General features: G+C 38.6%; 1 protein-coding gene across 1 annotated transcript in view; it reads right to left on the reverse strand.

The window, feature by feature from the left end:
- The window catches only part of CHN2 (chimerin 2), a 161578-nt gene that overhangs the window by 62610 nt on the left and 86180 nt on the right, over positions 1-12788 (reverse strand). Inside the window, exons 4-6 of the mRNA XM_061996752.1 lie at positions 9444-9475; positions 6258-6371; positions 3974-4259 (exon numbers count right to left, since the gene is read on the reverse strand). Of these exons, the coding sequence (XP_061852736.1) occupies positions 3974-4259; positions 6258-6371; positions 9444-9475 (432 nt within the window). The remainder of the gene's footprint in view (positions 1-3973; positions 4260-6257; positions 6372-9443; positions 9476-12788) is intronic.

Raw genomic sequence — 12788 nt, forward strand, 5'->3', positions numbered from 1 at the left:
AGAGAAAAACATCTTATAACAAACTCAATGATTTTTCACACATGCAGCAAAAGAATTTAGTTTGCAGAAAAATGTCATACTGAATATTCATTCTCTTATTTCAAGGAGTCTGAAATTTATTGGAGTAATTGAAGTGGGTGAACGTTTTGATTTGTGGGCAATCCACAGTCTTTGTTTAAAATGCTGTAACAACACATGATAGCCTCAAGCAAAACATCTAATACAACTCCCACTGAACTACCACTTCCCCAGATTATTTTTGTATTTTAGAGGCCTTACTACAGTTTATATAAAACCAAAACATTAAATTCCCCTTACCCTCCTTTGTTCCTATATGCAATTACTGACAAACACTCATTACTTCAGTGGTGTATTCGAAAGCCCAGTCCATACTTTATCTGAGGACACTATGAAGAACAAATGGGAACGATGATCCTTGAGTCTTTGTCTGCTACTCAAACCTCTCCTGCGCTTCCTCCAGCAACATATGGATCAAAAGCAGTCATGGTAGGCTTCTGTGAATTTCTTTCAGTGGCTAATAATTTAGTTGACGTTATCTTTTTGGCATGGATTTGCAAGAGATGATGGAAAACTACTGGTACCAGTAAAGAAATCCATTGGGAGTCCTAATCATCAATAGTGAGGCTTCAGCTGCAATAGCAGGTCTTTAGCCTTAGAGCAGATCACCTTGCCTATTTAGTCCTGTTCTTCTTGTAGCTGTGATTGCTTTTACTCCTCTTGGCAAGAAAAATATGTTAGAAACAGCTGTTATTCCTCCTTCTGCTGCTTCCCCTCAGTGGGAGGAAGGCAGAGGGGGATGCCAATGATGTAATGGCTTAGCTGAAGACAGCTATTTTTACATGACAGCACAGCCACCCAGCCCAGTCTTGCAGGCTGCTACTGCCTGCATGTATGCAAATCCAGATGAGCATCAGTCCTCGTAGGATAAAGACACACAGTACTGCATTTCTCACTATGAACCACCTCAGAGGTTAGTAATACTCTAAACACTTTAATTTTGTTCAGCCACAATACCAAGAAGGCCTAATCCAGTCACTAATGAGGTCCAGAGGTGTATTTTCACTTTCAACAGCAAGTTTCATTGTCAAACACAGGTAACTGGAACTAAGGATGCAGTTCTCCACTCACTTCATGCCAGTATCATAATTTTCTGAGCTGTCATCAGAAAAAAAGTCTAGTCTTCTCTTTTGTGGTGCATTTGCGCTCATATGAGGTGTGTCACATAAGCAGATCTGTCTCAAAAGTCATGTGTTTTTTCTTCTGAGTTAGTTTTAACCTGGAGCCATTTTCTAGTTGTCACCTACTGTGTAACTGCATAAAACTACATGTCAGCCAAAAGGTAGTGGTGAAAGAGAGGTGAGAGTCCTTTCAGCAACAGTTTATCTTCTGTTGGTTTAAAAGAGTTTTTACAGTACATACTTAAAACTGCCCAGTCTGAAAAATGACACTCAACCCCAAGCACAACAGAAAACACAATCTGTTAGAAAACACATGGTAATAAAACAAACCCCTCTGAAGTCTTTCAGAGCACTTTGAGAGATCAAAAAACCATTGTTTCTCACCTGTAAGAAATGTAAGTAAAACGGAACCACATTTTCGAAATGGTGGGGTTTTTTTGTACACAAAAAAAATATTCTCCAGATTTCCTGGAGGATGTAGCATGATTTTCTACTGTCATGATTCCTTTATTACACTACAGTCATGTAATAATATTTACAATTATCTCAACGATGGTCCAGGATTTTCTCGATGTAAATGAAACTTTTCCAAACATCCTCTCGACCTTGTTCTTACTTACACAGAAACACTGCCACAAAAAGTTTGTTCCATTGCACTATATTTATTTCTCAGTGTGCTTCAAATAGTTGAAATTCACTTTCTTGTGCTTCTTACAGCACTAACAAACAATGAATGTCCAATCACAAGAACCAACCTAACAAGCATGAAAATCTCATTTCTATGGCATTTGTCCCTTTTGCAATATTATGCTACCATCCAAGTGAACCAAAACGACTGTAATCAGTGGATTCATTTTTAAATAAAACTTGAATGGAGGACTTGTTGCTGTGCCATTCTCCACAGGCTTTCCCTGCAGCAGTATGCTTTCCCTAAAAAAATGCCATTGCTAATGAAATTACTTTATTCACAGAATCACAGAATCTTAAGGGTTGGAAGGGACCTCAGACAGGAACTCGTCCAGGTGGGTTTTGAATGTCTCCAGAGAAGGAGACTCAACAACCCCTCTGGGCAGCCTGTTCCAGTGCTCCATCACTCTCACAGTGAAGAAATTCTTCCTTGTGTTTCTTTTGAATCTCTTGTATTCCAGTTTATACCCATTCACCTTGTCCTGTCATTGGACATCATTGAGAACAGCCTGGCTCCATCCTCCTGACAGTTGCCCTTTACATATTTGTAAACATTAATGAGATCACCCCTCAGTCTCTTCCAAGCTGAAGAGTCCCAGCTTCCTCAGCTTTTCCTCAGAAGGGAGATGCTCCACTCCATCATCTTGGTGGCCCTGTGCTAAACTCTCTCCAGCTGCTCCCTGTTCTTCTTGAACTGAGGAGCCCAGAACTGGACACAATATTCCAGATGTGGTCTCACGAGGGCAGAGTAGAAGGGGAGGACAACCTCTCAACCTACTGCCCACAGCTCTTCTAATACACCCCAGGATGCCATTGGCCTTCTTGGCCATGAGGGCATGTTGCTGGCTCATGGTCATCCTGCTGTCCACAAGGACCCCCAAGTCCCTTTCCCCTATACTACTCTCTAAGAGTTCATTCCCCAACCTGTACTGGCAGCTGGGGTCATTCTTTCCCAGTTGCAAGACTCTACACTTGCCCTTGTTGAATTTCATTACATTTCTCCTCGCCCAGCTCTCCAGCCTGTCCAGGTCTCTGATAATGAATAAGTTTATATGTCAGGTCGGTTACTCAAGTAGTTATTACTACTGAGAAATCCAAATCAGTATAAAATCAGGTGATGCAGATATGTGAAACCAACAGATAATAACTATGCCAGAAATTTCCTAGAGTGGATACACACAAAACGACGATCACTTTTCATGCTCAGCATTACCATATGACAGAAAATTCACTCCCTGTTTCCCAAATGCAAACCAGCTCTAATTCCCAGCACAATGAATGCTAAAATCATCGGTCACACTGCCCAAGCATGCTTACAAAGGTTAGTAAGTCAATTCAACACAAACACTGGACCCAAAAAAGGAGCTTTGTTTGACAGTTCTTACTGCCTAACCACCTGGGAAATGAAAATACCCACATGTCACTGCTTACAAGACTGTTTCTTGTATGGAAAAGAATTCCTAGTTTACATCTTCAGATGGCTGTCAACTGCATGAAATTCTCAATTTATCTTCATGTAAATGGGTCCTTGTATATAACATGCATCAGGATACAGGCGCATGACAGAAGGAGATCAAGGAAAGCCCACTTCAAATGAGAAGAGCAAAAAGAAAGGGAGGCAAACACACAATATCCCAATTCGAGACCCATCCACCAAAGACTTGTCAGAAAAGAAGAGCTTTGCACTGTGAATGGAAAGATAACAAACTTGAGCAGTGGTGAAGGGTCAGTGGGAACCAGTTTCATAGCCTTACTGTGGAATATGCTTGAGAACATATGGACAAAAAGCATAACTTGTGAACAATTTTATATACAGTTCCTAAGTTAGCCAGTACATATGGGTTTTTTTTTTTTCACAGTTAAAATATTTGCATTTGGTATTTACTAGAAAGCTTTCATCATAAGCACCAGTAAAATATTACTTTGGAGCCAAGATCACATTAACAGAGTATCAACTTTTAAGTGGGATGGTAATACTTAATGTAGTATAGAAAAATAGGCACAGGTGTTTAGACAAAACACTGTTTTATCTCAAATTTGGTAGAAAGACTGGTGTCAATTGCCAAGATTTTAAACTGAATACTTACCTTTTCAACTGGGGTATTTTCTTCACTTGTAACACTTGCTTTTCTTGATTCATTTTTTGTTCTGCTCAGCCTCCGGGACACTTTTTCTCTAAGCAAAGTGGCGTATCCAATGTGTTCATAGATGGGGTTTGTTGTCATTTTGGAAATATACTCAGAAGCCTTTGTTTCTATATACAATGTTATCAAGCCATCTGTAACCAGATCGTGGATTGATTCAAATCTTTTCTCCCCAACAAAGTGCTTCCCATCATAGAACAACCTGTAGTTCAGAGTCTGATTACCAAACCTGCAAATACCAGAAAAAAAAAGCAGGGACAGAAGAAAGAGAGAGAGGGAAGAGTGAGAAAGAGAGTTTATACGAGCAAAGTGTTTGGGAGGTAATTTCGCTGATGAGTCTATTTATCTGGTTTACATATGGAATATGCACATGGCTGCAACTGGATTTCTGTGGATACACCAAATCAAGTTCAAATTTAAACCCAACTGTATCACATGGACCAGGCTACAGAATCGAGGCCAATTCTCTGTAACAGGACAAAATGACCCAGACAGACACGGTTTAAATCTAAACCTTAAAGTGATTGCCACAGCAATTGGAAAGGCATGTTTGCAATGCCAAGACCTTATACTGGGATGTGTAATTGTGCTCAGGGCTTCTTCATCCTGAAATGTTTCTGGTGTGCAAAAACTGGACATTTAATCACCATGAGCATATTTACAGTGAAGAGAGATGGGCATTTCTAGCAAGTAATTCAAATCACCTTCTGGCAGGAAGCCAGGGAGGCTGAGCTTCTAATTCAGGGCCCCAATTAAACACCCAAAGCTCTGTGGGATAACTCTGGCCCTATGCAGCTATTTATGACAGATGTAATCTATGCTGTTTTATAAAGCAAACTGCTAGAGTAGCACATTCAGTTTATAATACCGACACTGGATTATCATTCTTGATTAGATTCCAAGATATAACATTGAGTTAAATCGTCCTTATATTGCATCTAATATGCATGTCTCTGCATACTTTAGTGGGCATTCAAACCAATCTCTTTAAGCCTCTTATTTTCGTTGCCCATATTTTCCTATAAATTCCCAATTTACTACCGATTTCAGTTTACAATTTAACAAATAATTAATCAGATGGAATTAGAAATCGTGTTGCTGTGTCAAAACAACAGGCACTTTGCCATATTCCTCAGCCTTCGGTAGGTTTTTTTTTTTTGTTCTCTAATTTGAAATCTCTTTCCAAAACTCTAAAAAATTACATTTGTTCTTTTTCAGCCTATGAAAGTTGCTTTTAATTTACACCACTTTTTAGTTGGCATGAGTCACCAGCTATTCTAGCTCTGCCATCTGTGTATCAATACAAATTGCGAGGATGATTTCAGCACCATATCATAGCTACTTGAGATAACTCCTAAAGGAATTTTTTTCTATTGGCTTACCAGCAGAAGGGTAAAAATGGAGACATTTATTTTGTGTATATCCCACAGAAGAAATAATGCTATAAACATTGTAAAGCATTGCCAAGGAGTTTGTCAAAACCCACTTGACTATCTTGTTTTCTTGCTGCTAATCCATAGCAACTTTAAGACTGTCAGGTGGGCAGGTTTTGAGGGGGCACAGCTAAGTCAGGAGTGGCCATAATTTCCAGGAAAGGCACCTGTGAGAGACAGCGGGGTTGTAGCTTGGGGTCCCACTGAATTTTCCAGTCAGCTGAACAGCAGACTCTTTCTTGCTTCAGCCACAACATCCCATGCTTCACACCACACACATTACAGTAAGCTCGAATTCCAGTTAGGGAAGAAATCTGAAATTCAGTATGCTTCCTTGGACAGCTGATCAGCCACTGGACTTCATTATTTTCCGGGTTTATCCAGGGTTATTATTGCTGATGGTTGACAATGTTTGTGTACAACACATCACTGAGCTCAGAGGACAACCTGGCTGTGTCCTCTGCTAGGACTGTCCTGTTTTGTACTCACTCATATCTCTTACACAATTTTGAAGAAGCTCCATCTTTGCAACATTCAACTCTAGGTAACAAATATTTGAAAATGGGCACAGTCTGCTTCTGAAAAAGGACTTCCTAGCCAAGTGCTGAAGGAGTGATTGAATTGCTGATGTACTATGAGGGTCAAATTGCTGACACAATGATTTAAAATCTCTCTGACACTGAAATGTATTAAGTAATGGTGGACAAAGACTTTACTCAAAAGGGACTGATACAATCTCCTCCATTAGACACATTTACATTTGCACTATAAGCCTCTATTAAAATAGCATTTACCTGAGAGCAAGAGTGTAGCAGCCGGGTTGCCGCTGGCTTTCTCTGAGGATATATGCTCCTTCTACGCCAGCAAGTATTTCATCTGCTTGCTCCCGAGAAATGATCCCATGAAATCTAAGGGAAGACATTTCAGTGACTTTAAGAACAATCCAACCAGAAACACCTCCTTGTCCACTCCATAAGCCAATTGAAAACCTCTGCACTGCAGAGTGTTGTGGTCTAAACCACCAGGAGAGCATCCAAGCACCCAAGAGGCAGGACAGTCATCCAGCCCGGGCAAGTCCAGCATAGAGGCAAAATAAAAGTTACACCGTATACTCAATTTCAGCCAGTTTAACACTCAGTTGCACCCAAAGGTTATTTTAAGTAAATGCCTCATCTTTTCACAGCTTTTCTCCTCCACCAGTCGATGCCACTCTTCCTTGTTTCCTTCCTAGAGGCCTTATCACAGAACTGAAAGCTAAGCATAAAGTCATTATTTTTTTAAAAACGGAAATGACTAAAAAGAAACCATTCTGACTATCAGTTTGCTTAACTTTTATATTAACATTGCTTTTGCATATCTGTAAGGGAAACAGAGAAAAAAAATAGCAACAATTATTGAAAAGTCTATTCTTCATATATTAATGTAGAAGACAACAGAGTAGCCTTGAGAAAAATACTGTTTTCCTCATTTCAGTGAGTTCCTCATTCAGAGCTGGAAAAAACCAATACTTATGATTCTTTTGTCATTGCTATTTTATGAAAGAAAGAGGCCCTATGATGCACAATTAACTTTACAATATTCAGCAGTGATCTTTCCGTAAGTACAAATAGTCTTTACAGCAGTTCGAGTCTTAACTCCTGTGCACGTTTTGCTAGCTGATAAGTCTCCGAGGGTCTTCTCATTGGTTTTGAACATTTCTATTTTTGTTGCTGTCTGAAAAAAGGCACTAAAATGTACTGGCCTTCAGCATTTTATCTTTTCTGACAATACATATGAAGTGGCAGATTTCTAATGCTGCCTCTGGCTCGGTAGTGAAAGAAATGAAAAACACTTTAGATGTAAATGCAATTGTTGTTCCATTCTCTGTACATTTTCTTTTCACAACTAATACATGCAGGAAATACTCGGTTTAGGTGATCTTTCCAGAGTGACTTTCTATCCGAAATTATGTAAATGGATTCATACTTTATGTCTATACTGGTGGGGGACACACTCATTTACTGCCACACACAACCAAATTGAAATGAGCATCCCTTAGATAGCATAATTTAAACATGTCTGTACAAGTGCACTCATGGCAATTCATAATTCTAGTTAAAACTAAAGAGCATAAGCTATTTGCCACCAGAAGCTCATTATAAAGCACAGTAGGCTTTAGGTTACCTATTAGGTAAAGAGCTCTCCTATGATCAATTTAAGAAATTATTGGGATAGGATACTTGGGACATCTGTGAAATTTCTTTAACCATGGGTGGCAAGCACTGGGCAAGGCAAGCTTTTTCATGGATATTTTTGGTACATTTTTATAAAGGCATAAAACCAGCTTGCACACAGTACCAGATGCCCTGATCTCAGACACCTGCCTCTGACACCAGATGACAAGAAATGCTTATGGAAAGAGTACAGGACACAATGACATATTTCTTTCACTTGACATCTCTGTCCATCCATCACTGGTTTAGCCAGTTCTGTCTCATCAGCTGTGACCTTACCCTTCATGAATCTCACTTGTAAACCCTTTGATAGCTTTATGCTTCTGGCCTCATCAGAATCCCGTGGCAATGAACTTCAGAGGGATACTGTGAATGTCCCTCTCTTGGACACACACTAAATAAGACCTTTTCATTTTCCTCCCTTTGCTCCGATGTCATTGCACTTTGCTGTACCTCATTTCTTCCATAACCTTTCTGAAAAAGGAGGGAGGAGGATGGGGTAGAGAGTGACCAGAACTACATGCACTGTTTAAAATGCAGCCACATCACAGATTTATATAGTAGTATAATTCCTTTTTTTTTTTCTTTTCTGTTTTTTTTTTTCCCCTAGAAATTCCCGATTCTCTTTACAAGCACTACTGAACAAATTGGTTTTAGAGTACTGTCTCAGTGGTTTTAAAATCTTCTTTCTCAATGATAACAACTAATGTGATCTTGACTGGGACAAGTCACTGAGGTGACTTCTTACAGTTCCTGCCAGCCCTGCTGCTCCCCAAACCCAGAGTATGTCAATAGGCAGGCAGGTTCCTGGATAAGAGATTGGAGTAATGGTTTCACAAGTCCTGCTGCAGGAAGTGTGGTGGGTACTGTCTTCAGCTCTGCTGTACTCTAGTGGCTAGATATGAATTCCCCATTGTCAAAGACAATATTTAAAAATGAAACTTCAGTAATTAGGGGCAAAGCTATTGGCTCTTGAGGGTTTTGATGGTAAAAAAAGATCATTAAACACAGATGATGTGTCTGGGATGGAAGAAAAAGTAGAAAATAGGATCTAGGTAACTTAGCTAATGATAAGAGAGCCTCAGTGGATTACTCTAGTAAAGGCCAAATGTAAGATCTGGGTGGTTGCTGCAGTGGCTATGTCTCTCAAATTCACCTGTCCAAATCTCCATGCCAACGCAGGACTCGGCACCTTTCAAACAATTTATGGGCAAGATGACTGCTGAGTACACAGGAATTATACTCTAAGTGGTCCTTTATTTTCCTCACAAAAAATACACATCCTCTTTGGGTATTTCAGGCCATGTAACTTTTCGAGCAAGGAGAACAGCATTTACACTGTAGCTGTATACACATATACTTCCACAACTACGTAGCATGATGAAAGTATACAAACATACACAAAAAGTCAGTGAGAGAGGCAAGCTGATTCTCTCCTCCCCAGGTCATTGCAGGACCATTAGGAGGTTTAAGCAACAACGAAAATAAAAGTAAAAAATACTCTAGACATTATTTTTCCCCCAATTGTCCCGAGAAAAGCAAAATAAATATGCAGGCTCACACAGCAGCACAGCCCACGGAGTGTAAGCAGCATGACTGCACAGCAACATAGCTAAATTATTAGGCTTTCAATATATTTAGCTCTCAGTTGAAGTGAAAGGTAAAATAAACTACTTTATTAGATCTCCATTAGGTCTTTTTTCTTTTGAGTTTCTAGACCAACTTTTGGATACACTCAACAAATAATTAAAAGAGGAAAATACTTACTCTCTTCCATAATATTTTGGTCTGTTCTCCACCTAGATTTTGAAAGACAGAAAAATATATTAAAAGCATACTCAATTTTGAATAAACTACATGAAAAGAAATGATACTTTATTATTAATGAGGACTACTGCACTCATCTCATTGATGAAATTCTGCAGATTCAAAACTGTGACTGGAACATGACTACACAGAAGAAAAGAAGAATGAAAACAGAAGAAGGGGGCTTATTGATGGATTTCTGGGAAGAATGACATGTATCAATGGTGAAAAAAAGGACTACACATAATTGTGTAAGATGTAATCAAATGGATAAAAACCAGTTTGGTGCACTTTTGCCAATCTAGTATTTCCAATCCAAAGTAAGACTATTTTTGTTATACACTCTTTAACTTCTTTAAAATATTTTTTGCCTGTATATGGTAATTGACTGAAGATAAAGAGTTTAATATTCTTGGACAAAACAAAGTTTCTGGATTTTGACTTAGTCTTAAATTCCTTTAAGTCTGAAGAACTTTTGAGCCTGATCCAAAGTACACCAACCATTACTGGACAGATTCCCTTTTATTGTAAAGCGCTTTGAACCCAGTTTTAGGAATGTCACGTTCTTATCCAGAAACTCGGGATACTTCTGACACTTTGACTCTTTTCTCAGACTGCAGTCTTTTTGTCAAGTTCTCCAAAAGCAAGGCTGTCCCTGCTTCACACTGTGGCTGCAGCAGCCTTACCTTACCCTGCACACAGACTTAGTTAAGGATTACCTATTTGACTATTACAAATTGATTTTCAGATTTTTCAGACATATTCATATACATGCATTCATTTAAATGTCTTTATAATTCTCTCCAGCTATGGCCCTTATAAATAGTGTCATTTTATCTACAACTTCAGCCAGCATTTTCATGGGTAAGCGTGACAGAACTTGATACACATAAAGTCTCCTGACTATTAAAAAAATGTATCTGAGGTACGTAGCTGAGTAAAGCTGCCCATATCAATGGCATTACTGCTGCATACATAATAATAAACACATAAAAAAAACTTGTATCGAGACAGTTTCATCCTTTGGTATAAAATCAATGAATTTTCACCATTTTATCTGATGGAAAACAAGCACTCTCATTCTTGTTTTGATTATCTCTCATTATTTCAGTTACAAAAACTAGAAATTAATGAACAGATTTTTAATTTCTGAAGAGCAATTGCATAAATATCACATTTTTGACTCAATAGTCTTCATGCCATGCAGTAAACTGAAGCAGCTGACTTTCTACTCTGCAATCACTAAGGCTACAACACAGCACAAGATGAACAAAAGTCCGTACAAGATAACGAGAATCTTCTATGGAAGTCCCGTGGGAGTTCAATCAAGTCCTTACTGCACTTCTTTCTCAGTTCAGTATTTCTTTTCTAGCACAGCACTAACAATAGCAGTATCATACCCTTGAAACTCCTGCCTAGGAATAATACATTGCTACAAACATTCTTGAGCTCTGAGGAGCAGGAACAAGAGAAAAAGCAAACGCAGAAGTGAAGAGAGCAAAATCAGAGGAATTGCCAAGTGCAGGTGCTGTGTTTCTATGTGCACATATGGCAACTCGGAGAAGAAAGCATATGAGGAGTTGTTTTTAACTTTATATTTTTGTAAGAAAAAAAAATCAAGAAAAGTCACATTATCTCCAAGAAGCAGTTGTTCATATGTTCATCTTTAGTAGCACTATACGACTTTATTATCTTGGAACTGTGCTGCCTTCCTGTCCTCCTTATAGACCTTTATGACCCCTCAAAGCATATATTTAGCTGGAAACTTAATTATAAAATGGGTATCAGAAGCCGTGTTTGACCACCATGTGCAACACTCACGGAAACAAAGGCCACTCAGTACATTGAAAATGCTGACAAGGAACAAAGAGATAAACTTGTGCTCCCACAGAAAGCCAAATAAAACCTTTGCAATAGACAACGTAAAACATGACTTTCACCTAGGATTCAGAATCTGCTTCTATTTAAAAATTTAGATTTGTCTTGATTATGTGTATACACAGAATAAACCTCAACACTTTCAATCTAACTCGGAAAGATAAAAGAATTAACAGTACTATCACTTATCCTCAAAATTACCTGTAAGCACAAGTTTCCCCACAAACCGAAATATATATATATGTTAAAATAATTACATATATAGTATAAAAACAACCTGTAAATAACTCATTTAGCAAATGAGACACATTTTGTATCCTCCTCGCACAAAATACAAATTTATCTGTGAAATTTTTTGTTGTTTCACTAGCAACTGACTGGACAGCCCTGGACATTATAGTTTCCATCTTTCCTACTGTTTATGAGCTAAAAGATTTGTTCATCTGAGAATCCACACAAAGCCCATAAAATCCCATCTTCTTTCTCCTCTTCCATAAAACAGAAATCTTCACTCCAACAACTTTTAGCATCCATATGCCTAAAATAGCCACAACTTCAGCACTTGGCTTTAGGCAAGAAAGACACTGTAATATTTCCTGAAAGGAAGCTCCAAATCTGCGAAAACGTGCAGCTGCCCTAGAATCTAAAACTCCTCTCCTGTGCTCACCACAACCTTTAGCCTGAAATAACCATTTTGCTTCTAACCAACTTCAGCACTAGGAACAAACACAAGGAACAAAGTTACAGCAAGATAAAAGATCAAAATAACATCAGAGTGTCTACATCAAAACCAGCTTGTTGGACTGAAATAAACCAAAAGCCTGCACAATTGATGGAGCAGAGGCTTGAAAGTATCAAAGAAGCCAGTAGATCTGTTTTGTGCCAACCACAGACCCTGTACAAACTTCAAGGGAAATTCTATATATCCATAAGGCAAAGGTGACTGAAATTTAGCTGGGATTAACTTTTCCTCTCCTGCTGTAAATGGGCTTGCACACACAAAGTGAGGCAGATCTGTCTAAAATAATTCTTAGAGGTGAAAAGAACAGAAAATCCACAGGTAGAAAAGTGACTGCCAGTGGCAGGAGCCCAGAATAATCAGCTTTATTTTAAGGACACATGCACTTAGTTTTCTTCCTAGATAATGACTATGAAGAACACTTTCATCCCTTTTTTTATAGCCCTCACAATTTCCTTATTGAAACAAAGGCCATCTTTCCCAAGTGACCAGGTGGTTTTATCAATCACTGGCCTTAGATGTCCCTAGATGTGAGCAAGTGGATAAATCTGAGGTTTTGAATCATTTAGGACTTTTATGCTAATAGACAAAAACAAAGTACAAAGTTGAGGAAAATAACATAAGACAAATAATAGGTCTTCACTAGTGAAGATATATTTTGCCTTCAGGAGCTCCACAGCTTGCTTTTA

Source organism: Colius striatus, chromosome 5 (assembly GCF_028858725.1).
Source record: "Colius striatus isolate bColStr4 chromosome 5, bColStr4.1.hap1, whole genome shotgun sequence".
In the NCBI taxonomy this organism is placed as follows: Eukaryota; Metazoa; Chordata; class Aves; order Coliiformes; family Coliidae; genus Colius; species Colius striatus.